At 43.1% G+C, this 27,935-nt stretch overlaps 1 protein-coding gene across 2 annotated transcripts in view; it reads right to left on the bottom strand.

Moving 5' to 3' along the window:
- Nucleotides 1–27,787, bottom strand: part of AGBL2 (ATP/GTP binding protein like 2) — a 38,465-nt gene extending 10,678 nt beyond the window's left edge. The window contains exons 1-12 of one of the 2 annotated variants that reach the window (XM_036259951.1): nt 27,403–27,787; nt 27,084–27,216; nt 26,761–26,824; nt 25,402–25,536; nt 22,415–22,468; nt 20,985–21,170; nt 19,080–19,187; nt 11,934–12,087; nt 9,435–10,217; nt 5,637–5,793; nt 2,979–3,105; nt 2,006–2,106 (exon numbers count right to left, since the gene is read on the bottom strand). In XM_036259951.1, the coding sequence (XP_036115844.1) occupies nt 2,006–2,106; nt 2,979–3,105; nt 5,637–5,793; nt 9,435–10,217; nt 11,934–12,087; nt 19,080–19,187; nt 20,985–21,170; nt 22,415–22,468; nt 25,402–25,536; nt 26,761–26,824; nt 27,084–27,137 (1,923 nt within the window). In that variant the 5' untranslated portion in view covers nt 27,138–27,216; nt 27,403–27,787. The remainder of the gene's footprint in view (nt 1–2,005; nt 2,107–2,978; nt 3,106–5,636; nt 5,794–9,434; nt 10,218–11,933; nt 12,088–19,079; nt 19,188–20,984; nt 21,171–22,414; nt 22,469–25,401; nt 25,537–26,760; nt 26,825–27,083; nt 27,217–27,402) is intronic. The other variant, XM_036259952.1, reaches the window with a different exon arrangement.
- Nucleotides 27,788–27,935: the final 148 nt, after the last annotated feature.

The following is a 27,935-nucleotide window of genomic DNA, read 5'->3' on the forward strand; positions in this document are numbered from 1 at the left end:
CTAAGCAAAACAAGCCAGTCAGAGAAAGACAACTACCATACGATCTCGCTTACATGTAAAATCTAATGAACAAAATAAACTGACAAACAAAATGGAAACAGAGGCATGGATCCATGGAACAGACTGACAGACGTCAGAGGGGAGGTGGGTGGGGTAGATGAGAGAAGGTGAAGAGATTAGCTAAAGAGCATATATGCATAGCCCATGCACACAGATAACGGTGTGGTAAGGGCCAGAGGGAAGGGGAGGGCGGGGTCTGGGTGGAGGTGGGCAAAGAGGAGGGGAAATGGGGACATCTGCAATAATGTCAACAATAAAAATAAAATATTTTAAAAAAAAAGCCCTGGCCGGTTTGGCTCAGCGGTTAGAGCGTCGACCTGCGGTCCTGAGAGACCCAGGTTCGGTTCCCGCTAAGGGCGCATACCTCGGTTGCAGTTTGTCCCCGGCCCTGGTCGGTCGTGCGGGTGGCAGCCACTCGATGTGTTCCTTTCACATCGATTTCTCTCTCTCTCTCTTCCTCTCTCTCCCTCCCATTCTACCTGAACAAAAAAATGGGAAAATGTCCTCGGGTGAGGATAAAAAAAAAAAAAAAGCCCTGGCTGGTTTGGCTCAGAGGTCAGAGTGTCAGCCCACAGCCCACAGACCAAAGGATCTTGGGTTCAATCCCCAGTCAAGGGCAGGTGAGTGCCTGGGTCGCAGGTTCAATCCCCGGCTCCGGTCGAGGTTGTGTGGGAGGCAACCAATCGATATGTCTCTCTCATATCGATGTTTTTCTCTCTCCCCCCTTCCCTCCCTCCCTCTCCCCCTTCCACTCTAAGAAAGCAATGGGTGAGGATTAACAACAACAACAAAAGAAAGTGTTTGGGGTAGAACACTAGTGAGCACTGCTCCAGCCACTCTTCCCCGGCCACAGCCAATAATAAATTCTTAAATAACGCAAAGGTCTGATTTAATTTATTTTACTTTTGAGTAGTAAGAAAGGAAAAGTGAAAATGGAGTTGTTCAGATTTTGGCCTATGGTAAATATGATTTAATGGGCTATGTTGTGCTCAAATTCTCCTTTAAATATTTTCATTAATTAGTTGCATCCAGAGTGGTGCATTTCACGTTCCCAGGGCTGACATTTCAGAGGGCGTCTGAGAGACGAGTTAGAGGCCATGAGTACAGACTCCTTTCTAAGAAGTTGAGCGAGAAAGGGAAATAGAAATAACCTGCAGAAGAAACAAGGCCAAAGGATTTAGGATAGAAGCAGCTTTAGAACATTTGCAGTCAAGGGGAAAAAGTAAGAAGAAAACTGAGGATACAGAAAGATGGGAGGTTTTAAAGGAGGCAAGACCTCAGGGAGGCCGCAAGGGGTGAGCAAGTGCACAAAGGGCAGGGTTAGTTTTGGAGAAGCGGAAGGACAGCTGATTTTCTGCAACAGGAGAAAGGGAAACAAGAATGGGTGCTGCCATGGGTACGCCTAGGAGTGAGGTGTGAGGGAAGCTGGCACAATGGCCTCTATCTCCTTGGTGAATGGAGGTCTTACCATTTGCCGAGAGTGTGCAGGCTGGGCCTTTCTCATTTTTTTGTGTTAACCCTCACCTGAGGATATTTTTCCATTGACTTTTAGATAGAGTGGAAGGGAGGGGAAGGAGAGAGAGAGAGAGAGAGAGAGAGAGAGAGAGAGAGAGAGAGAGAGAGAAACATTGATGTGAGAGAGACATAGATTGATTGCCTCCTGTACGACCATGGCCGGGACCAGGTATCAAACTTGCAACCCAAGTATGTGTCTTAGCTCAGCACTTGAAACCATGATCCTTTGGCTGATCAGTCCATGGGCTGTTGCTCTAACTGCTGAGCCAAATCAGCCAGGGCTTCTTATTTTCTTTGATTGTAAAAACTTCAGAAAAATATTAAAAGGCAATAAAGATCACCTGAAACGCCAGTGAGCTGACTTGGGCCCATGTGAAAGTAACTGATCGCAGCAGCAGCATCACCACACTTCTTGAAACCCCATTTTTACCTTGGTTCGGTCAGGATCACAGAAGTCCAGGAGGGTGTCACAGACATGATAGCCGAGGGACTTCAGATCCTCAGTGGTAAAATGAGTGTCTCTTTTATTCCCTGGAAAAAATCCATAGACATTTCTTAATGAAATCTTAATGAGCAAATGCAGATCTAATTGATGAATATCTGATTAAAAACACCACCTCTGATTCTAGAACATTATGCTTCTGGACAAGGTTTCTCTCCTAGGTTTAGTTTGGTTCAGGAGACTCTTTGACAATGAAGATATTTACAATCATGATGGCTATAATTATAAAGTTATAATTACAATGATAAGGTTTTACTTTGCGGTAGGCACTGTGCCAAGTGCTTCACATGCACTGTCTCACTAAGTAGTACCTATAATGCAGGTACTCTTATTGACAGTCAAAGAAAAATGAGGTTCAAGAGTTAAGGAACTGACCCAGGATCATACAACTTGTAAATGGGGCTGGAATTCAAACCCAGATCTGCCTGATTCCAGGTCCTTAGCAACCACTAAGCTACAGTGCTCCATTAAATATTATATTTCACTCATATTTTGGGTACTCAAATTAGGCATAAGGCACAGATAAGAAAATCCTCTAGTATCCAGAGTCTAGATCAATTTTCTCCCCAACATTAAAAAAAAAAAAATCCTCACCCAAGGATACTTTTTTCCATTTATCTTCAGATAGAGTGGGGGAGAGATAGAGAGAAACATCAATATGAAACAGACACATCGATAGGTTGCCTCCCGCACGACCCTGAGCAGGGCCGGGGACTGAACCACAATCGAGGTACATGCCCTTAGAGTCGAACCCGCAACTCTTTGGTCCTCGGGCTGACGGTCTAACTGCTGAGCCAAACCGGCCAGGGCTCTCTCCAACGTTGAAAGGGATCTCATCTCCTCAACCCTTTGCGTGGCTCCCCTGGCCATGCTGGCCTAGGAGCCACAGAAGCAAGCTCACCCAGGGTGGACCCGCCAAAGGTAGACTCCATGGTGTAGCTGTTCAGGATTCCCATCCGCCACATCACCACTCGTCCCGTTCCTTCTTTGCACTTTTGGACCTTAAAATTACAGCTATGAAAAGAGAACTAAAGAGAAATCCAAATCCTCTGTTAATCATAAACTGGTAAATGTAAACTATCTAAGATTCATTAATATGATACCAGGAGGGTCTCCTTGGGATCTATATATTATTTCCTAAAGTATGTTCCATACAATTCTAATTCTAAGAGATGTTAATAGGTATGACAGAGGAAAACCTGAATTCCATGGTCATGTTCATCAGGGAGATAAAGGGTTAACGGAATTGAATAGGCTTCCTCTGCAGCACCTCTCGGAATGTTTAATGTTAGTGGGGACTGTGATCCTCCAAAGGAGAGGGATACTGTTTTTCACTGCTCATGCACCCTTCCTTCTCTTCCGCCCCCTTTCCTGCGGACATTTTGCAGGGCGAGGGTTCCTTGAACACCTGTTGCGAATGCTGGCTTACTTTGGCATTGAAGGCAGTAGCCAACCTTTCTGAGACTTATTTTCTACCCCTCCCCAGTCTGAACCCTTGGATCTTGTTGGGTTTATCCTCTGTATATGATCTGTGTACGCCTCAGCCCTACAGGCTCTGCCTGGAACTCTCTCGCTCCCTTATGCCAATGTTCTCAGCTCAGAGTTCCACGTCCTCCATTGTGCTCCATGACCACCCCAACGCTCTCCTCTCTTAGAGTCTGTGACATACAGTAGGCACCTATCCCAACCTAGCCTAGCCCATCCTGCTGAAAATGCTTTACATTTGGGAGCTGTCTCACCACCTAGTGGTTTCTGACTTGTGCTCTGTGGAATCCAGGGGTTCCACTGAGGAGCCTCAGGGCATTCCCATCCAAGGACTGGAGGAGAAGGCAGAACAGGCAGGGTTTCAGCCTTCTACCAACTCTTTGGTCCTCGGCTCTGCTTTCCATTGTTTTAGATACTGGGTTCTGGATGTGATTTCATTTGAAGAAAGAGATACCAAAAATAGAAAGAAATATTAAAAAAAAAAGAAAGAAAGAAAAGGAAGGGAAGGAGAAAGGAAGAAAAGCTGCCTTTTCCTTAAAAAAAATTTTTTTTTCCTTTATTGATTTGAGAGAGAGAGGGAGTGAGAGAGAGAGAGAGAGAGACATCGATGAGAGAGAGAGAGAGAGACATCGATGAGAGAGAGAGAGAGAGACATCGATGAGAGAGAGAGAGAGAGCATCGATTGGTCGCCTCCTGCACGCCCCCCACTGGGGGTCAGGCCCACAACCTGGGCATGGGTCCTGACCAGAAATTGAACCAGCCACCTCATGGTGCATGGGTCGATGTTTAACCACTGAGCCAGACTGGCTGGACTCCTTTTTTTTATATAATAAGAGCAGCTGATATAAAACATTTGTCTTAAATATTTTTATGTGAGAAAATTTGTACTATCCTTTAAATGCTTTCCTAAATCCAACCTAATTTCTTCTTTCTAAAGACAGTTACATTTTATGAAAGTATTTATGATGCTGCAAACCAACTTCTAAACCAATGCAGACACTCTGTATATACCCAACTGTCACAGAGGTTACTCAGCCAACCATTAAAAACTTGTTTAAAAAAACCTTGTTTTCACAAGCCCTTTATTTATTTTTTAAATTTTATATGTTTTTATTTTTTATTTTTTTTTTTAGAAAGAGAGGAAGGGAGAGAGAGAGAGAGAGAGAGAAACATCGATGTGAGAGAGAAACACTGATGGGCTGCCTCTTGCACACTTTCTGCTGAGGATCAAGCTCACAACCTGGCCCTGACTAGGAATGGAATCAGGACCTCTCAGTCCATGGGAGGATGCTGAATCCACTGAGCCACACCAGCTGGTCATCCATTAGCCCTTTAATATCTTCGCTATTTGTGATCTTGCATTACATAAACTTTTCTGTGGAGGCTCACATAACATGAGCATTTTGTTTCTCCTTCAATACTTGCTTCCATTGCAAATCACAGGATTAATGACAGATAACTCTACTGCTAAGAGTTTGAACTTGTGCCCGGGCAAAGCAGGTGGAGAAATTTTAAAAAAATCACCTTTACTGATATATAATTCACTTACACATTACAAAAATCCACACATTTAAAGTACACAATTCAGTGGTTTAAGTATACACACAGAGTTGTAATGTAAGTCTGGAACATTTTCAATACTCTAAAAGAAACCCAGTACCCATTAGAGGTCACTCCCCACCCTGCCCCTAGCCCTGGGAAATCACTAAACTACTTCCTGTCTCTACAGCACTCATGGAATGGAATCATGCAATATGTGACCTTTTGTGTCTTTTCTTTAACCTAGCATCGTGTTTCCAAGGTCCCCCATGTCCTCACGTACCAGTAGTTAAATCTTTTTCTTGTCGAACAACATTCCATTGTGTGAACATACTGCATTTTTTTATCTGTTCAGCAGTTGATGCACACAGAATAATTCTTAAAACAATACCTTTCTAAATTCTTGAAGTCCAGGTTGTGGGATTTACCCAAGATAAAAAGAGATACAGAGTGGCAAAGCAAACACTATTACATAGGAAGTAGAGAGTTCCCTTCTTCCTTAGTCAAAGAACAGAAAATTACCTTATGTGCTCACCTTGTCTGGTGCATTTTTGCTTAACATGAAAGGAAAGACTCGCTCATGAAGCCAGTACTTGCGATCATTGCTATTGCAGCCATACAGGAAGATGTTATTCTTACGGCTGTGGCCATGGAAATCACAATACAGGAGAACCTCCCTTTCTTCAAGAAGTCTGTTGAGGGGGGCAAACAAAGGACTCAGTGGACATCCAAATGCATGGAAATAATCAAGGCTTTTTTTGGAGTCTTTTCCATAAGTATATCTGTTGATACCTTCCCTTCTAAGAAAAATTCAACCCCTAATGGCCTTCCTAGCACCCTATCTTCATCCTCAGCCATAAACACATCATCAGTACTCCTTGCCCCTGCCAGTCAGAGACGCTTGAGACAAAGAAGTCCTGACCTGGAAAGGGATGCTGGGTAGGCCTTGTGTAAGTTGACAAGGAAGTAGAGAAAACCTACTGAAAAAAAGCCCACCCTGCTGCAGACCTGTGGAAAGTAGGGGAAAGGTAGAGAGGCAGTAATTGCAGGAATAAAAAAGAAAGAACTAAAGAAAGCCTTGGTTCTTCATTTTCCAGGGCTAGTTCTTTTATATATATATATATATATATATATATATATATATATATATATATATATATATATATATATTCTTATTTATTTATTTATTTATTTATTTAAATCTTTATTGTTGAATGTATTACAGATGTTCCTCATTTTTCCCCCATTGACCCCCCTCCTCCCCACTCCGATCCCCCTCCTGCCTTTTCCCACACTGTTGTCTGTGACCATTGGTTGTTCATATATGCATATAAGTTCTTTGGTTTATTTCTTCCCACCCCCCAAACTCCCCTTCCCTTTGAGGTTTGTCAGTCTAACAACCAATTTGTTCCTAATCCCTTCACCTTTTTCACCCATTCCTCCAACCCCCCTTCCATCCGGCAACCAACAAAATGTTCTCTGTATCTTTTTTTTTTTTTTATCCTCACCCGAGGCTATTTTTCCATTTTTTGTACAGACAGAGTGGGAGGGAGAGAGAGGAAGGGAGAGAGAGAGAGAAACATCGACGTGAAGGGACACATCGAGTGGCTGCCACCCGCACGACCAACCAGGGCCGGGGACAAACTGCAACCGAGGTACGTGCCCTTAGCGGGAACCGAACCCGGGTCTCTCTGTACCGCAGGCTGATGCTCTAACCACTGAGCCAAACCGGCCAGGGCAAATGTTCTCTGTATCTATGAGAATGTTTCTGTTCTGCCTGTTCATTTTGTTTACAGATTCCATTGTTGGTAGATATGTATTCATTGCCATTTTGTTTGTTCATATATTTTATCTTTTTCTTCCAAAATACCCTTCAACATTTCATATAATAACGGTTTGGTGGTGACAAACTCCTTTAACTTCTTCTTGTCTGGGAAACTATATGGCCATCAATTCTAAATGACAGCTTTGCAGGATAGAGTAATCTTAGTTGTAGGTTCTTGCTTTTCATCACTCTGAATATTTCTTGCCACTCCCTTCTGGCCTGCAAAGTTTCTTTTGAGAAATCAGCTGACAGCCTTATGGGAACTCCCTTGTGTGTAACTAACTGCTTTTCTCTTGCTGCTTTTAAGATTCTCTCTTTGTCTTGAACCTTTGTCTTGAACATTTTGATGATGATGTGTCTTGGTGTGGGCCTCTTGGGGTTCATCTTATTTCGGACTCTCTGTGCTTCCTGGACTTATATGTCTGTTTCCTTCACCAAGTTAGGGAAGTTTTCTGCCATTATTGTTTCAAATAGGTTTTTGATTTCTTGTCCTCTCTCTTCTCCTTTTGGCACCCCCAAGATGTGAATGTTGGCACGCTTGAAGCTTTCCCAGAGGCTCTCTACACTATCCTCATTTTTTTGGATTCTTTTTTCTTTTTGCTGTTCTGATTGGGTGTTTTTTGCTTCCTTAGATTCCAAATCTATGGTTTGCTTCTTGACTTTACCTACTCTACTACTGAATCTGTGAAAATTATTCTTTATTTCAGTTAGTGCCTCCTTCATTTCTGACTGGTCCTTTTTTATGCTCTTGAGGCCCTCACTAAGTTCGCTGAGGTTCTCACTAAGTTCAGTGAGCATCTTTATAAGCAGTATTTTGAACTCAGCATCTGTTAGGTTGCTTATCTCCATTTCACTTAGTTCTTTTCCTGGAGTTTTGTTCTGTTCTTTCATTTGGGACCTGTTTTTTTGTCTCCTCATTTTGGCTTCCTCCCTGTGTTTGTTTCTATGTATTACATAATGAGAGGTATGGGGTTAGCTGAGACCAGATGCTGCTTGTTTGAAAGAATTTAGGAAAACCTGAAGCAGGATCCAAGACAGGCTAATCCTAAGGTCAAGCAACTGGCAACAGCTTGGGTGGGCCTGAAAGTTGGGTGGAGCGGAGCCCCAGGGAATCACTAGGGCCAGGTTGCTGGAGTCCCAGATATGGCCGCTGTCTGCCACCCCAGGGAAGGGCTCACCAAAGGAACAAAAGCCTCTGACAGCACGTTTGTCCTGGAGAAAGCCCCTCTCCAGCCCTCGCTCATGCCAAACAGCTCAGTTCTTCCTTGTATGTCTCTGGCATCCCTTGAGCTGCCTCCCCTCCAAGCTTAGAGGGAGTGAGTCCGATAAGTCCCTGCATGGGCCCTTAAAGAGGAGCTGTCTGGGGCTCCAGCCATATCAGCCTCCCTGAGCCTCAGTTCCTGCTGGTTTTTCCAGCCAGAAGTTATGGGGATTCTCTTCCTGGCACTGCAACCCTGAGTGAGGCGCCTGGTGTGGGACGGGGACCCCTCAATCCTCAGGGAGGACCTTCCCAGCCAAGGTGTCCTCCTGATTTTTATTCACCACACGTGGGTGTGGGACCAGCCTGTCCGCCTCCACCCCAGGGCTAGTTTTTAAATAGGTCATAAGTGGCCTGGTTGGTTTAGTCAGCGATTAGAGTATCAGCCCTTAGACAGAAGGGTCTCAGGCTTAATTCCCGGTCAAGGGCACATACCTGGCTTGCAGGTTCTATCCCTGGCTTCAGTCAGGGTTGTTAGGGAGGCAACCAATCTATGTGTCTCTTTCACATCAATGTTTCTCTTTCCCTCTCTCTCCCTCCATCCCTTCCACTCTATCTAAAAGTCAATGAAAAAAATATCCTTGGGTGAGGATTAACAACAAAAAAAGGGTCATAAGTGTAAAGCACTGGAATACTGCCTGTTACCTCATACAAAAGTAGTAATTGGCCCTGGCTGGTTTGGCTCAGCGGTTAGAGCGTCGGCCTGCGGTACAGAGAGACCCGGGTTCGCTTCCCGCTAAGGGCATGTACCTCGGTTGCAGTTTGTCCCCGGCCCTGGTTGGTCGTGCGAGTGGTAGCCACTCGATGTGTCCCTTTCGCGTCAATGTTTCTCTCTCTCTCTTCTTCTCTCTCCCTCCCGCTCTATCTGTACAAAAAATGGAAAAATGTCCTCAGGTGAGGATAAAAAAAAAAGTAGTAATTGTTAGATACTATTACTATTATTACAGAGTTCTCATTGAGAAGACCTATGAATTCTTCTGACTTCTGACCTCTTTCATTCAATCATTCCACTTCTAAATGAAATACCTCTAGCTGATATGTTGCATGTTCAGTTTTAACCCAAAGATAAGACCCAATTTAAAAGTTTGAAAATGAACAAACCCACGTGACTACAAAGAGAATAGTAAATACTCTGCTTCCAAAGCCATTTCCGATTCCTACAACATTAGAAGTGACCTCGCCCTCCCGGCCCCTGCCATTAAATGGTGCTCATAGTAATCAGAGAAAGTTCAACAGATTAGAAGTCTCACCTCTTGATCATGTTCCTGGTATACCAGATGCAAGGGAAAGACTCCTTCAGAATGGTTCTGTAATGCCTGTTCAAGTCCCGTCCAGCCAATGAACACCGGTAATTCCCCACAATGACTCCATCTGGATTTAACATGGGAACCACTTTGAAGACAAAGATATCTCTGAGGAGCTCAGCATCTGGGGAGTTGCTAAGAATGAAGTCCAAAAAGCCTTTCATGATCCAGGAGCCATTACTTTCCCCCGGGTGGACCCTGGCGCTCAAGACCACGGCTTTCTTTGCAGCAGCCTCTTGAGGGGTCCGGGATGGGTTGGTGATGGTGAGCAGGTAGACGGTATTTCCTGCTAGGCTCCTGCATAAAGTTCGGAGTTTGCAGAACTGAGATTGGACAGGGTTGTTTGCCACCAACAGAAGGTAGCACTGCAAGTCTGTATATGTATATGGGTAGAAGTGTGCAAAGAAGCAAGTGTCCTGGTCATGTGGAAACTGAATGGTCCACGTGAGACAGTAAAAGGGCTTCTGCCCATCATCCGTGTTGTTCTTGTAGTACTTGATTTCATTTCCTTCTCTCCTCCAGCCAATGTTGTGGGTGCTGGCATCCAACTGGGAGTACATGAGTGGCTTCATCCCAATAGTATACAGGCTCTTGGGTTTCAGCAAGTTGATGATGGTGAAGCGATAGGTGGCATCTTTTCTGGTATTCTGAACTCGAAAATAAAACCACTGAGTGTGTTTGTTTGTGTAGAGGTCTGTTCTCAAGGTGAGTTCATACTCATAGGTGTCTCTGTAATGAAGAATACAGAAGAATATCTCCACAACACCTCCCTCAAAAAACAAATCTGGGAAAATATGAATTTTCCCTGGTAAAAATAGATCTTATTATAACAGAAAGCCTGCTATATCAAACATTTGTTTTCTAATTTACCTAGTTCTCCAACTCATATATTAGGCTATATTTGGGGTGGGACAGAAGAGTCTCAAACTTCACATGCTGCCCAGGATAGGATGTCTGGGGTGCTGCCCCTTGGTATCTCTCCACAGCCCAGCAGATGTTTCCAGCCACTTCAATCCAGTGCTCTGAAACACACCGAGCAGCGGTGAAGCCGGAGCCTTCTGTCGGCTGTACCTACCTACATCCTGGACATAACTAGTAGGGACAGACCCGTAAGCTTCCTGTGCTATTTAACTCTGATCAATTGTTTGAAGATAAGGGGGCTTTGCTGGAATGCATGCACCTTGTTGAAAATAGGATGTTGTTTTTTTCCCTCCATCTCATCATTTCAACATTGGAAAACAGGCACTCCCATACACTGTTGATGGAAACCAAAATCATGCTGGAGGGCAGTATAGTAAAAACTACTAATACTTAGTGTTCAAACCCCTTTGACCCATCAATTTTATATCAGAATTTATTCTATACCGCCACAAATACTTTAAAATATATACACACAAGGATGTTAATTCTTTTCATTTGCTTAGAAAAAATTGTAATTACCTTAATTTTTCATCAGTTAGGAACAGGGTAAATAAGGTGTGGAATATCCATATAATAGAATAATATGAACTATTAATAATAAGGAGATATATCTATGCTATTGTCATGCAAAAATATCTAAAATGTATTAAGTAGAAAAAACTTTGCAAAATGGTATATACACCATTATCCTAGTTTTAAAAATATATTGTGTGTATTACATGTACACACACACAGAGAAAACAATCAATGCACATACATCAGACTGTTATCAATTGCTCCATTTGGGAGGCACGATGATAGGACTAAAATTTTTTTTTTCTTTTTGATTTTTAGAGAGAGAAAAAGGGAGAGGGAGAGACAGACAGAAACATCGATGATAGAGAATATCGATTGGCTGCTTCCTGCATGCCCCCCACTGGGGATTGGGCCCACAACCTGGGCATGTGCCCTGACCAGGAATCGAACCGGTGACCTCTTTTGCATGGGTCGATGCTCAACCACTGAGCCACACCAGCTGGGCTAACACAAATTTTAAATGAGCACTAATTTCTTGTATAAGCAGAAAAAAAAAACCATTTAGATAAATATTTATTCTGGGAGAAAATAAGAGCTACAATTATTTCATTTCTGATAATCCTCATAACTATTTCCCTTCACCTCTCTCTTTTTCAAAAACACTCCTGGCTCCTAATATGATTCTTTTTTTTTTTTTTAATCCTCACCCGAGGACATTTTTGCATTTATTTTCAGATAGAGCGGGAGGGAGAAGAAGAGGGAGAGAGAGAAACATTGACATGAGAGAGACACATCGACTGGTTGCCACCTGCACAACTCCAACCGGGCCAGGGGCTAACCGCAACCAAGGCACATGCTCTTGGCGGGAACCGAACGTGGGACTCTCTGGTCTGTGGGTCAATGCTCTAACTGCTGAGCCAAACTGGCCAGAGCCCTAGTATGATTCTTGAAGACACTTCTCCATCACTTTCATCCTCATCCCTCTGGTACAGCCCCTTTGTTACTCACACTCTGACAGCTTTCTGCAGATTCCCACTCTCAAACCTGGATTCAAAAAGGAGAGTGTTATCTTCTGGTCCTTGCAACGTGACGGCGAGTTCCTTGATAATTCCCCGTTTGCCTCCCACTCGGGAACTGGTGAAGTAAGAGCCTTTGGTGGGCACTGCAGATGAGACAGACATTTTAGCCACATTCCTCTCAGAACGCATTTATCTGCTGATACTCATTGTGACCCCCTATGTGTTCATCAGCACTGCTATAGGTTAACAACAATGACTATTCAAATGTTCAGTTGTCTTTGCCGAGACTTTTCATTTTAAAGTGTATTTCTTTGAAGGCTTGTTTGGAGCACTTCCTTTTGCTACGGGCTACTCTTGTCATTGCAGATACTGCCTGTACCCACTTAAACCCTAATTTGAAAGGAGGTTGGCAAAAGATAATAAAATGGAGCATCTGAAAACATTTGCAATCTTATTTAAAAACACACAACAAATAGTGCCTATTTATTAATTTTTAAAAAGATGAAGGGAAGCCTGGCCAGTGTGGCTCAGTGGTTGAGCGTCAACCCATGCACAGAGATGTCGCCGGTTTGATTCCCAGTCAGGGCACATGTCCAGGTTGTGGGCCAAATCCCCAGTGGGAAGCATGCAGGAGGCAGCCAATCGATGTTCTCTCTCATCAATGTTTCTTTCTTTTTTTTTTTTTTTTATCCTCACCTGAGGACATTTTTCCATTTTTTGTTCAGATAGAGCGGGAGGGAGAGAGAGGAAGAGAGAGAGAGAGAAACATCGATGTGAAGGGACACATCGAGTGGCTGCCACCCGCACGACCAACCAGGGTCGGGGACAAACTGGAACCGAGGTACATGCCCTTAGCGGGAACCGAACCTGGGTCTCTCTGTACCGCAGGCCGACGTTCTCACCGCTGAGCCAAACCAGCCAGGGCTCTCATCAATGTTTCTATCTCTCTCTCCCTCTCCCTTCCTCTCTCTCTAAAATCAATAAAGAAAAAAAATTTATTTTAATTAAAAAAAAAAGATGAAGGGAAAAACAAAAAAGAGAAAACATAGTACACTCCATAAAATTTTTTGGTATATGCTCCCAGATTTTTAAAAAATGTTTTCATTGAATTTTTTAGAGAGAGAGAGGGAGAGAGAAATAGAAACATCGTTGTGAGAGAGCTACATCAATCGGCTGCCTCCTGCATGCCCACTACTAGGGATTGAGCCCACAACCCAGGCATGTGCCCTGACCAGGAATCAAACTGGAACCTCTTTGTCCATGGGGTGACAAATGTCGCTGAGCCACATTAGCCTGAGAAAGAAACCAAAATATCAGTTATTAGTGAAAAGAAAAGGATACAATTGAATTTTTTAAAAAATCCTCACCCGAGGATATTTTTCCATTCATTTTCAGATAGAGTGTGAGGGAAAGAGAGAGAGAAACATCGATGTGAGACAGACATCATCATAAATGTTGACCATGGAGCATTAAACAAATAGTAACATGTGTGGGGCCCGATTATATAAGTAGCCAGTTCATTAGTAAATATGGTAATATTACGATGACTTTTGCTCCTATGCAACCATATCACCATGAAGACTTTATAATAAACACTTGGATGATAAATTAGAGCAAAGGGGACCGAGGACATAATGCAGCGGGTGAAAGGAGAAAAGCCCAAAGGAAGGAGTGGAAGCACAAGTCAAGAGTACACGAAACCCAAGTAAAAGCTGGGGACCTACACGGTTCAGTTCTTTGTGAAACCAGTCACAGCCCAGACCAGTGACCAGATGCCATTAATACAGAAATTTCAATATTTTCTCGAGTCTCTTAGGTAACATTAAAGATCCAATTCATACCCCATAGTAACATTTCTAAAAAATAAAAACCTATTTCCTTTCCCCCCAACAGTATCATAGCATGTAGCTGCTATGGGGCCCCTAAACTGACAAACTCCCCAATTCCCTCTGGAGCCCCACGTTCTGCTTTCTTCTGTATTCTTCCTGTTAGGTGGGCTCAACTCTCCTTGATGGAGCCAAAGGACAAGATCAAATAAGTGGCCACAACTGTGTGCTAACAGGACAAGGACAATTCACAAGAGCGGCCTTATCAGGAGAAAGCGCTCTCTGCCCGAGGGTTCCCTTCGGGTAAGATATAAGATATGCAGAAATATCTCTGACTAAAACAGATGAAGCAATGTGGATTCATGGTCATCTGGTTTACTGTAAATGACTCCAATCCTATAAAACAGGTTTATAATCCCAGGAATTTCTCCGGGTTGTAGAAGCAGTACATCACCTATTAACCATAACCCAAGTCTACCTACTTATGATCTCATACTTTTTTAATGCCTTCCAAACCCCTCCTCAGACAGTCCACAAGGTGGAGCTAGGCTGACTGGGTTGCTCCACCTCACTTCATGCTGATAGCTTTCCCCACCGTTCTGAACAGGAGGAGAGCTCACAATCAAGGGAACTGGGAGTGCAGCGTGTGCAGTTACAGCTCAGCTGGGCCCTGGGGAATAACTGGCTCACTTCATTCTTCCAGTTGAGGAATGTAAACACACTGCTCTCCTTTCTGTTGCTGGTTGTTTCTCCAAAAGCCTCCCCTTAATGTCACTTCTTTAATACATTCTATTTCTACTAACTAAACAGTAGATTCCTCTTCCAACAAAACAGATTTCCTGATAATTATTATCTAGCAGAGTTGATTTTCAAATAATGAGAACATTTTTTTCTTGCTTTCTATTTCTTGAAAACAGCATTCTCCAACTGCAGAGCACTCCTTTTAAGAAGTTCTAATGAACCCTGGCCAGTTTGACTCAGTGGTTGGAGTGTCAGCCCTCAGACCAGAGTCGTGGGTTTGATTCCAGTCAAGGGCACTTACCTCCGTTGCAGTTTGCCCCCAGCCCTGGTCCAGGTCATGTGGGAGGCAACTGTGTCTCTCATGTGTCGATGTTTCTCTCTCTCTCTCCCTCCCACTCTATCTGAAAGTCAATGGAAGAATATCCTCTGGTGAGGATTAAAAATAAATAAATAAATAAATAAATAAATAAATAAATAAATAAATAAAGTTCTAATGAGCTCTGGTACCTATGTGAGCAATGAGCATCAGATGACTTTTGGTGATAAGAGAGGAGACCTATGTGTGCAATGAGTATCAGATGGTTTTTGGTGATGAGAGAGAAGACCAGTTGGCAGCTTCCTTACTTCCCTAAGTCCCTCCCTATTACTAACTTGGGATCCTGACACTATTTATTTATTTATTTATTTGGCATGTGCCCCTAGCAGGAACCAAAGGTGGGACTCCCTTTTCTTTGGTTCGTGCCCCTAGTGGGAACCGAACCCGGGACTCTCTGGTCTGCAGGCCGATGCTCCAACCGCTGAGCCAAACCAGCCAGGGCAGATCCTGACACAATTAATTCAAAATTTACTTCCCTTTCCTTGGGAAGGTTCGCATTACACTTCTTGGCTCACTGCTCTTTAACATTACCTTTCCTTTCTGTCTTAAATGTTAGTATTACCACCTGCTCCACACCCTCCCCAGCACTTATTGTCCACATTTTTGTTATAGCTATTTTAGTGAGTATGAAGTTGATCCATTCTTTCCATAAATACCCTATCAAGTTGAGAGAATTCTCTTCTCTTCCTGGTTTTCTGAATGTTCTTATCATGAAAGGCTGGATTTTGTCAAATGGTTTTTCTGCACTGAGATGGTTTTGTCCCCCCCGCTCTTTGTTCTACTTTTTTTTTTTTAAGTTTGATTTTAGCATGTTTTCCCCTTTATTTTTATTTTATTTTTCAGATAGAGTGGGAGGTGGAGAGAGAGACAGAGAAATCATCGGTGTGAGAGAGACACATTGATTGGTTGCTTCCCGCACGACCCCGACCAGGGCCAGGGACCAAACCACAACCCAGGTACATGCCCTTGACAGAATCGAACCCACGACTCTTTGGTCCACAGGCCAATGCTCTAACCACTGAGCAAACCAGCCAGGGCAGGTTCTACTTCTTTTCTTTTCTTTTTTGTTGTTAATCCTTACCCAAGGGTATTTTTACATTGATTTTTAGACAGAGTGGGAGGGATGGGGAGAGAGAAACATCAATGTGAGAGAGACACATAAGTTGCCTCCTGTACAACCGAACCAGGGCCAGGGATCAAATCTGTAACCCAGGTTTGTGCCCTTGACTGGGAATCGAACCCACGACCCTTTGGTCTGTGGCCAAGGCTCTAAATGCTGAGCCAAACCAGCCAGGGCAGGTTCTACTTATTTTCTTATGGTGAACCACCATTGTACTCCTGGGACAGATCCCCTTTGGTCATGGCACATAATCCTTTTAGTATGCTGTTGGATTTGGTTTGCCGGTATTTTGTTGAAATTTTTTGCATTCATATTCTAGAGAGGAATATTGATCTACAGTTTTCTTGGGATATCTTTGGCTTCAGCATCAGGACAGTACTGACTTTATAAAATAGAGTTGGTAAACATTTCATTCCCCTCCTCCTGTTTTCAGTTTATAAGGAATTAGTATTATTTCATCTTTAACTGTTTGATACAGTTCAAACAAACCCTGTCAAGCCATCTGGGCCAGGGATTCTTTACAAGAAGACTTTAAATTACTAATTCAATTTCTTTGTTATCATCTATTCAGACTTATCATTTCTTCCTTAGTTTTCGTAATCTGTGTCTTTCTAGTAATTGTTCTTTGTTGGCATAAAGTTGTTACTAGCATTATCTTATAATTCTGTTGATTTCTGTAAAGTTTATTTTTATTGAAAAAAATTTTTTTTGAGAGAGGGTGGAGAAACATTGATTGGCTGCCTTCTGTGCGCCCCCTACTGGAGATCGAGCCTGCAACCTGGGTATGTTCCCTGACCTGGCAACCAACCAGGACCTCTCAGTCTATGGGATGATGCTCAATCTACTAAGCCACACTGGCCAGGCATAGAGTTTATGTTTATGTTCTCTTTTATTGCTGATTTTGATCATTTGTGTCTCCTCTCCTTCTTTTCTTCTTTGGGCTATTTTGTCAATTTTGTTGATCTTTCCAAAGAACCAACCTTTTTTTCTACTATTTTTCTGATTTCTATTTCACCTGTTTCATTGTTATCTTTATCATTTCCTTCTTGCTTTGAATTTATTTTTTCTGATTTTTCTAATTTATTAAGGTGGAAGCTTGGGTAATTGGTTTCTTCCTTCCTTTCTTTTTTTTGACTGTCCTAAATTGTTTACTAGGTAAGAATTCTATACATATTACCTATATTAGCAGTAACGGTGGAGCTGGAGAGTACTGTGCCTTCTCCAAGCTGCATGGCAAGAACCACCAATAGTGGTGGCGCTAGTGGTCCTTTCCAAGGCCACAGCTCTCACAGTCCCTGTGCTTTGGACTGATTTGGTGATCCACTGGGTGTGAGGATTCCTTCTGACAGCCTTATGGAATGGATCAATGAGGATAACTTCAAAGAATTTGTATGTGGAATCTACACCAACCCAGTAAGAATCAGGACTTTCAGAGTCCCACAGTGGAGTCCAGCTCACTCCTCAGCGAAGACTCCGGGCACACTTTAGCTGGTTAACACCATGACGGACAGGCTTGCCATAGGTCACACCCTTAGGAACAGAGTGCTTATGGCTATCACAGGACACACAAATCTGATATATGACATAACCTTGCTTGGCCTTCTGTTCCAGTCTGCTGCGCTTTATCAGGCCCTGTGGGTGGGGGTGGGAGAGGCCTGAGGAGCGCAGAGTGGACAGTACTGCCAGCAGCACTCTGAGAAGGAAGCACATTGCAATGGACTGCGTCTTCCTCCATAGTTCCTGGATGTACTTGCAAGCGCCCATCTTGCCTTACCTGATGGCTGTGGGCAGAGGAAAGGAAGAGACTTTCTCCCACAATCCCTCTTGGGCTCCTCCTCTTCCTTTCAAATATGTGCATTTAAAGCCATAACTTTACTTTGCAATGTTTTCATTGCATCCCATAAATTTTGATATGTTGTTTTCACTCCAAAATATTTTTTAAGCTCTCCTTGATATATATTTAACCCATGGGTTACTTGGAAATGCATTGCTCAATTCCCAAATTATCTATGGATTTCCCAAATGTCATTCTGTTGTTGATTTCTACATTATTTTTGGTCAGAGAATATATTCTGTATCATTTCAATCCTTTTAAATAATAAGTATGAAGACTTGCTTTACAACCGAGTATATGGTGGATCTACCATGTGCCCTTAAAAAAATGTGTATTTTGTTGCTGTTGGTAGGTACAGTATTCTGCACATTTTTATAAAAGACGTGGATTCTGCCTGGCAGGTGTGGCTCAGTGGTCGAGCGTCAGATCCATGCACCAAGAGGTCGCTGGTTCGATTCCCTGTCGGGCACATGACCAGGTTGTGGGCCTGATCCCCAGTGGGGGACATGCAGGAAGTGGCCAATCAGTGTTCTCTTTTATCGATGTTTCTATCTCTCTCTCCCTCTCCCTTCCTCTCTCTCGAGTTAATAAAGAAAAAAAAAAAGACATGGATTCTACCCCTAGGAAGCTTGCATTTAAAAAAAAATTTTTTTTTTCTTTATTGATTCTGAGAGAGAGGAAGAAAGAGGGAGACAGAGACAGAAACATCGATGAGCGAGAACATCAACTGGCCGCCTCCTGCATGCCCCTCACTGGGGATTTGGCCCACAACCTGGGCATGTGCCCTGACTGGGAATCGAACCGGCAACCTCTTGGTGCATGGGTCAACGCTCAACCATTGAGCCACACCAGCCTGGCGGAAGCCTGCATCTTAATTCAGGAAACCACACAGTAAATGACAGTCTTATGCACATAGTATAAAGTACTCACCAAAATACATATGGGAGGTGGAGAAAACAAGAACTAGTTACCCTAAGATTCAACATCTGAATTTCAGGAAGAGGAATATTAAGGGAGAAGCTATAAAATGGACTTAGAACTACTGAGAAAATGTACTTTCATTTTAAAAAAAGATTAAGATTTTAAAGCCGATTGGTCATGAATGTCAGGACTCCCCTTCACATTGGTTTGGAAAAGACAACTGATCATTGATTTATGGATTTTAAAAAATCATATTATAGAAAATCTTTATAACCTTGTCATGATTAATTACTCACTGTTCAGTGTAATGACAATACCTGAATCTAATTGATAGACAACTGTGCCTTTTTCCTCTCCTACAATTTCTGGTACCTTTTCATTTCCTGTAGGTTGATAAAAATATTCTGGCTGAGGTGGAACTCCCTCTGAAAGAAGACATTTAAAAAGTACAAAATAAGAATATAAAAAGCACTTTACAGAACCTAAGTTTCTAGTTTGTTTATACGTTGTCTTGGCTCTTTCCATAAGACTATGAGGAGACTTTTAACAAAAAACATAAACTTTACTTAGAAGGCTTAAAAGTAAGCCAGAAAGGTCAATATATTTGCTGCAACAACTCTGCAAAATCTGGTCCTGAGCTTCCTTTTAAAATCAGGGAAATATGGTCAGCTACAACTGTTTATTACAGAGGAACAAGCATATCAGTTGTTTCAGAGGAAACAAGGCTTGATCATCAACACCGAATTCTAAAAGATTTCTCATATGGAACTCGGGCACCTTCTCAATGTCATTTTAAGTACATGGCCAATGATGAGAGCCACGGCACAGACTCAGTGAAAGATGACGCTACCTTCTTTTCTTTGAGGTAATGGGGAGTGACGAGGCTTTGACAGTTCAGTTCAAACAGTAAGGTGCTTGTTATAAAATTTCCTCAAAGTTTTTAAAAAAGATTTAATGGTTTAGTGGATTACAGTTTCCCACTTTATATTTTCCTTTTGAAACTGAGTCCAAAATCTTCACAGGAATTCTCTATCTCAGTCTATTTTATATAGAGAACTACAAAATCCTATTGTCTGGCCAGATCAACTTGGACTTTTATCTAAAACTTGTTCAGGATAGGGACAGATGACCTTAGGACTTCTCAATTATTGTGTCAACTCAGAGTGTTGCCCCTCCACACAGTTCCAAATACCCAAAAAGCAGTTCTGTCCCCGGTGAAGACACTAAAGCCCACCCCTGTATTTCAGCTTCATCTCGTCTTTCCTGCCAAGGCTCCATGGCTGCCCAAACAGGACACGTTCTCTCTGTTTCCTCTAACTGGAATACTTTTCTTTGCCCCTCTCAACTGGATCACTTCTAACTCCTTCAGATCTCAGCTGACGTTGCGGCTCCTTTTGGAAACACACACGCATCTTCCAGGCTGGGGTTAAGCATTCCCAAAGGGACCAAGCTCTATGCAATTGCCTGGTTATATCTGTAACTTCCCCACTAGTCTGTGAACTATGGGTGTCTCCATCTTGTTCATCTCTGTATCTCTAACAGTAAGCACTGTACTTAGCATATGGTAAATGCTTAATAAATATTTATTGAATGAGTAATATATGAGGGAAGCGAGAAAAATAAGAAACATCCAGTTGTTTATCCAGCAGTCAAAAGCAGAGACATGTCTGGTAACATAAGTGTCTCAGCAATGAGAAAAGTCCCCATTTTTCAATGCAATCCACTTCTGAAAATTCTTCATAAAATGAGTGCTGAAGATTATATTTGCATCAATAGCTCCAGCAATGTCATAAAAATGTCTTTACTATTCCCATAAAAATACCAATTAACTCAAAGTATAATTAAAACTAGTAAAATCCATGCTCTCATATATATGGTGTGCATCAACTATACCAAGGCTGGTAAAAATACAACTTTTATAAATCTCAACTAATTCACATGAGATGGGAATAATCTAGAAAACAGATTTAAGTATGAGTATATTTTGGCCTCTAGTGAGGTATCCTCCATTCCAATAAACTCAGAAACATTCTAGTTTACACATTGGTGGAACTTTTGACTTTGGTGAGTATATTTCAGTTTCCCAGAGCTTAATCATTTCCGGGTGAGATAACAGATGCTGAGCCTGTCCTGCCTCAGACTGCAGGGTACAGGACTTAAAACTATGAGGTTTCGTAATCAAGTGTCAGAACAGCAAGACCACGGCACGTAAGTCGCATTACCAATATGATGAATGTTTTCCTTGATGACCTCACATTCTATTGGCCATCTTGGAGCCTGCAGTAGCCCGCTGCCAGAGCAAAAAGCAAAGAGATCTCGGGGTTCTCGAAGACGTGGGTTTACTTTGCCAAACTCATCATGAAGAAGCTGTCTGCTCTTGAGAAGCAGTGAACTCAGCATAAAGGAATCTGCCAAAGGGGCAAGAAAATCAGTGAACAGCTTCTTTTTCTGCCTTGGTAACCTGACTGCTCAACTATAACAACTAAGTGGCTATAAGCCCTGAATTAAAATACAGGCAAGATACCCTGGCCAGTTTGGCCCAGCGGTTAGAACATCGGCCTGCGGACCAGAGAGTCCCGGGTTCGATTCTGGCCAAGGGCACATACCTCGGTTGTGGTTTGACCCTGACCCCAGTTGGGGTCGTGAGGGTGGCAACCAATCGATGTGTCTCTCTCACATCGATGTTTCTCTATCTCCCTCCCACTCTGTCTGAAGATAAATGTAAAAATATCCTTGGGTGAGAATTAAAAATAAAATATAAATAAAATATGGGCAAGATGTACAATCCTATGACATATTTCTCCTTCAAGGAAATTTAGTCCAGGATGACAACATTGAAATGATAAAAATCAAATTAAAATTCTACACAGTCAGTAAAGCTTTAAGAGTAAGTCAGAAGAAACTTTTTTTTAAACCAGAGCTAATGGGTCTAAGACATTTTAACAGTGGGCTGCAAATGAACAAAAAGTTACTTAATGTGTTTTATTACTTTTGTTTAGAGTCAAGCAAGAGAGGGAACTTTCTTTTTTTTTTAATCCTTATCCAAGGACATTTTTCTGTTTATCTTCAGATAGAGTAGGAGGGAGGGAGGAAGAAACATCAATGCTTCCCAATGGTTGCCTCCCACATGACCCCAACCAGGGCCGGGGATGAACCACAACCGAGGTACATGCCCTTGGCTGGAATCGAACCCGCGACTCATTGCTCTGCAGGTCAACACTCTAACCGCTGAGCCAAACTGGCCAGGACAAGAGAGGGAACTTTCAATTCACCCATTAGCATTTTAGAAAAATGTACATACAACTTTATTAAAAACATTCTGCAAATTAAATTTTAAGTTCATAATATAACCATTCAAAGGGCAGAGAGACTTTTAAAACAGAATAATAAGGGAAGTGGGAGAGGAGTGTGAATGGTCAGAAGAAAGAGAAGCACTCTTGGGAGATAGAGAATGAGAAAAAAGGAGGAAGAGAAAGGCTTTCAGGGAGAAAGGAAATGAAAGGAAGAATGAAAAGATAGAAAATGACAGGAGGAAGGAAAGGCTGAAGGCCCCTCAGTGTGTTCATTCTCAGCTCTGGTGGGGAGAGAAGGGGGCGAAGACATGTTCCCACTAAGGAGTCTGAGTTTTCTGATCTGGAGGGAAATGAAATACCTCTGCTCACAGCTTCTGTCGCTCTGTGCACAGCTGAAGATACACAGGCAGGCCCTAGAAAGAGGAAGGGGGAGGCATGGTTTGTCTCAAGGATCTTTTGTCTTTTTTTCTCCCCCCTTTCCCTATCACTTTCCACCCCCTGCCCCGACCCTCACTTTGGGGCCCAGTATTTCTATCTCTAAATCTTTTTCCCCACTGTTTAATGGGAGTTGGCAAGAAACATTAAAAAATATGATAAAGCTGTTCAATCTCACTCGTAAAGAAAGGTAAATCAAAATGATAAGAAGATGCCAGTTTTTTACCTAATAGGAAAAATGTTTACATGTTTGCACACTCATCCTGGCATAAGTGTAAGTGAACTGGTAGCAGAGTTTTTGAGTGATGTCAGACACTGCCAGCAAGAAGGCAAATTGGTGCAACCGTTCTGGAAAGCAGTTTGGCAGTATCTAGCATGATTTAAATTCATATACTCTTGATCCAGGAATCCCACCGGCTAAGAATTTACCTTATAAACTTTCTCACAAAAGTTCATCAAGATGCATATACAGTCCGGCCAGTGTGGCTCAGTGAATTGAGCATCATCCCATGTGTCTTGGTTCAATTCCTGGTCAGGGCACATGCCAAGGTTGCAGGCTCGATCCCCAGTAGGGGGCGTGCAGGAGGCAGCCAGTGGATGTTTCTCTCTCATGTTGATGCTTTTCTCTCTCTCTCCCTAAAAAATTAATAAAAGCGTATAATTTTTTTAAAAAAGATACATTTACAAAGATGCTCATTGCAGCAATGTTCAAATAACAAAAATGTGCAAACCAAAGCATCTATGGATATCTGTAATACTCTCCAGCAAAGATTAAAAAAAAAAGGGAAGTTAAAATAATGACATATTAATGAGATGAAATTGTAGGTACCTTCAAAAAGAATGAAAAAATAAATAAAAATAAAAAGAATGAGGCAGCCTGGCTGGTGTGGCTCAGTGGTTGAGTAGTCAACCCATGCACCAAGAGGTCGCTAGTTCGATTCCCTGTCAGGGCACATGCCCAGGTTGTGGGCCCAATCCCCAGTAGGGGGCGTGCGGGAGGCAGCCGATCGATGTTCTCTCTCATCGATGTTTCTATCTCTCTCTCCCTCTCCCTTCCATTTTTCTCTAAAATCAATAAAGAAAAAAAAAGTAAAAAAAAAAAAAAAAAAGAATGAGGCAGATTTTTTTGTGCTCATGTAAAAAGGTTCTATTACAAAACAAGAAAATTTAAGTAAAGACTGTGTATAGCCCTGGTCAGTTTGGCTCAGCGGTTAGAGCGTCGGCCTGCGGTCTGGAGAGACCCAGGTTCGGTTCCCACTAAGGGCACATACCTCGGTTGTAGTTTGTCCCCGACCCTGGTTGGGTCGTGTGGGTAGCAACCACCCGATGTTTCTCTTTCTCTCTCTCTCTCCCTCCCACTCTATCTGAAAAAAATATCAAAAAATGTCCTCGGGTGAGGATAAAAAAAAAAAAAAAGACTGTGTATAGGATCCCCCGTAAGTAATTAAAAAGAAAAAATATACAGACACATGAGGATTTTTTTTTTCCTGAAAAGAATGATAACAACAGTGGCTATATTGGGGGTTGTTGAGTAGGGAGGGCTTTCAGTTTTCTTTTTGTGCTTTTTTCTACCATTTGAATGTAACTTTCCTTTTTATTTCTGTATTCGTCTGATTAAAACACACACACAGCCTGGCCAGTGTGGCTCAGTGGTTGAGCATCTACCCATGCACCAAGAGGTAGCTGGTTCAATTCCCGGTCAGGACACATGCCCAGGTTGTGGGTCAAATCCCCAGTGAGGGGCATGCAGAAGGCAGCCAACATTCTCAACTATTAAGTTTAAGCTCTTTATTAACTTTATGAGTTCTTGCTCTTCAATGTTTCTATCTCTCTCTCCTTCTCCCTTCCTCTCGCTCTAAAATCAATAAAGAAAAACATACACACATACACACACACACAGATGTAATAAAGCTGTGCTATAAAGAAAGAAGAAAAACATATCTTCCTCACTCCAATAATGAAAGCAAAGGGGGAAAAAGGTATTAGGTTATCAGTTACACAATAAAACTCATTCACTTTGTTGTGTTACTTCTATCAGCTGATTTTGACAGTTTTTTTTATTATATTAAGCTGGCAATTGTTTCTTATTAATGTCATTTTGAGTGTCATAGGGCAGGAGAAAACTGAAGGGAGCCTTGGCTGGTTTAGCTCAGTGGTTAGGGCATCGGCCCTTGGATCAGAGAGTCCGAGGTTTGGTTCCCGCTACGGGCACGTACCTCAGTTGCAGTTTGTCCCCAGCCTTGGTTGGGGTCGTGTGGGTGGCAGCCAGTTGATGTTTCTCTCTCACATCAATGTTTCTCTCTCTCTCTCTCTCTCTCTCTCCCCCTCTTTTCCCTCCCACTCTAGCTGAAGATAAATGCAAAAATGTCCTCGGGTGAGGATAAACAAAATAAAAAGAAAACGAAGGGAGGTGGTCAGCTGGGGCCTGTGCCATCCCAACATGACCAGTTCCCTTTGCTCAAACCTTGCCTTTCCACTCCCTTCCAGGGGCTCTGAGACACCGAATGGATCTAGAGAGAACATTTTTCTTTTTTTATCCTCACCCAAGGGCATTTTTCCATTTTTTGTTCAGATAGAGTGGGAGGGAGAGACATCGGTGTGAAAAGGACACATCGAGTGGCTGCCACCCGCATGACTCAACCAGGGCCAGGGACAAACTGCAACCAAGGTATGTGCCCTTAGCGGGAACCGAACCCAGCTCTCTCTGGACCGCAGGCCGATGCTCTAACCATTGAGCTAAACCGGCCAGGGCTGGAGAGAACATTTTTGAGTGATGTCAGAAACAGTGGCCAACGCTGCTTCTCTGGCTTCTCCCATGTTAGGCCATGTTCTCCTGAATACCTACAGCAGTTGCTCAAGGCAATGAGGTTCTGGGGGTCATATGTTATTACTGTACGTGATTATTACTCACATTGAAGCTTCTTCTTTTGCAGGGGGTCTGGTATCAAATCATCTCTTTCCCCAAAGGAGCCACTCAAGACAAATCGGGGATTATTCTTCCAAACATGCTGGTGCATAGCAGAGTTTGGTAAACTGTCTCTTTGAGCTAAGAAAACGCAGTTTAATTAAAGGTGCTGGAAGGCTAGTTCACCACCTCTAACATCTAGGTCCATACCAGAACCACTACTACCAAATCCCCACTAGCACAGGCCTTTACAAGGAATACATCTCATTTTCCAAAGAGCTTTCGTATTCCAATTTACTTGAGTTAAACATCATATTCTCCATTTTACAGTGAGAAGACTTAAAAGGCAGCATGGTATAGTGAAAACAGAAAGTGCTTAAGGAGGCAGAAAGACCTGGTAGCTATAAGAGCAGCCAAGAGAGCCACAGCCAAGTGAAGGCTGGTACTCAGAGACAGTGGAGCCCTGATGTGCAAAGCTGCTTTGTCCTGAGGGCTCTTGCTGAATCTGGCAAACTGGAAATCCAGTTTTCAACAACTTAGTTATCACTTGAAAAATGAAATGGTTAATAAGAAAGTTTAACGAGGTTGCTAGAAATAAAATCAATATAAAAACTTAATTTTATTTCTAAATACCAGGAACAAAGTTAGAAAACCAAAATTTAAAAAGAAACCATTATAATAGCATTAAAAAATGAAGTTCTGCCAGGTTGGTGTGGCTCAGTGGTTGAGCGTCGACCTGTGCACCAAGAGGTCGCTGGTTTGATTCCCAGTCAGGGCACATGCCCAGGTTGTGGGCCTGACCCCCAGTGGGGGGCATGCAGGAGATGGCTGATCGATGTTCCCTCTCATCGATATTTCTCTCTCTCTTTCACTCTCACTTCCTCTCTCTCTAAAAAATAAATAAATAGAGAATTAGACTACATTCATAGATTGGAGAGCCCAGTATGGGCTAATTCTGTTTTGTGAAATTACATTCTATAGATTCAGTGCAATCCTAATAATTTTTTTTAAACATCACAAGCCAATTCTATAATTATATAAAAAGGCAAGAATAGCCAAGACACTTTTGAAGAACAAGATCGGAGGACATGTCTTTCCAGATATCCAGACTGTAATAACAAAAATACCTCACGCCAAAATCCAACATTTTGAAATTGTAAGGCAAAAAAAAAAAAAAAAAAGACCGTTTTAATGTCATGTAGTATAATTAACAAAAGGTGGTATTAGTGTAAAGCTAGACAAACAGATAATGGGAAAGGAATCCTTTTCACTAACAGTGCTAAAAAAATTAGTCATTAGTTTATCCAAATAAATAATTTGCTTCATGAACCCAGCAAAGGTGATGCTCATTAAGAACACGATTACCTTTAAAGTAGCCATAGTACTGGAGGTGATGGTACATAAAGGCTTCATAGGGGTCAGGAAAAGTCTGTGAAAGGAAAGGCCATCCCAATCAGGAAAGTCTTTTCAAATAGTGGTGAACTCTTATCTTAGCAAAAGGCAGCAAGTACTGTTGCAGAGGGCAGAATACCTGAGGACTTCTGTAACCAAACCAAGTGAAAGACAGTCACGCCAAGCATTCTGTCTTGGGGATCAAGTTCTCCAGCTAGAAAAAGGTGCCGCCAGAATATACCTTCTGACCTAGTACTGGGTTTCTGTGGAGTTCCTGGAGAAGGGTGTGTACCGACCTCCTGCTTGAGCTCTGTTTCCAGCGCAGGGAACATGTTACTGCTGTATGGCATACTGAAGACCAGCCGGTCACAGAGGCATCCGGCCACAACCCTTGCCCGATTTCCAAAAGGGCAGCGGATTACACAGAACCTAAAACACCAGAGCAGGACAATTGAAAAACATGCTGATAGTCACCACTCCCACCCTTTGCTTCCGCAGCTCCTACGCAATTGAGGAAACCCTTGCCACACCGCTGCCTCTTTTTCTGCCAAGTCGGCCTCTGCCCAGACAAACAAGGACCCGGCTGGTGTCCCACTATGAGGCCCGGAGGCGCACCTGAGGAAGTAGGGAGGGCGACAAGTCTTCCAGCCTCCTCCCGAGGCACAGGTACCCTAGCAGGCCCCATGCTTCCCTCTCCCCAGCAGGAAGATGTCCACTACCAGGACGCCGCGAGAAAGGGAGAAAACGAGAATGAGTTGACTCAGGGTAGATGGAAAAGAAAGGTCAGAGGCCCGAAAAGTGGGCTCTGAACACGAAATTCAGGGGTTCCGGGCTTCCAGGTCCGGGGGAAGAGCAGTTTCCCGAGCGCGGTGAAGGGGGAAGATTTCCTAGAAGGGCAGAGGGAAGGGTGCAACCGCCTGCGCGCTCCCGCCCGTCCCGGGCTCCAGGGAGGGCGCGGCGCCAGCGGCGGCAGAAAAGCCTGGGCGAGGCGGGGGGTCGCGGCGCAGCAGGTAGAGGCCCAGCAGCGCACCCGGCGGACTAGCGAATCGCGCCGACCCGCCAACGCTTTCTGCGAGGGCCCGGGTAACCTAGCAACTACGGAACGGAAGCGGGAGGGCGGGGCGGCCGGGCGCTTCCGGGCAGGGAGG

The sequence above is a fragment of the Molossus molossus genome, unplaced genomic scaffold (assembly GCF_014108415.1).
Source record: "Molossus molossus isolate mMolMol1 unplaced genomic scaffold, mMolMol1.p scaffold_m16_p_13, whole genome shotgun sequence".
NCBI lineage: Eukaryota > Metazoa > Chordata > Mammalia > Chiroptera > Molossidae > Molossus > Molossus molossus.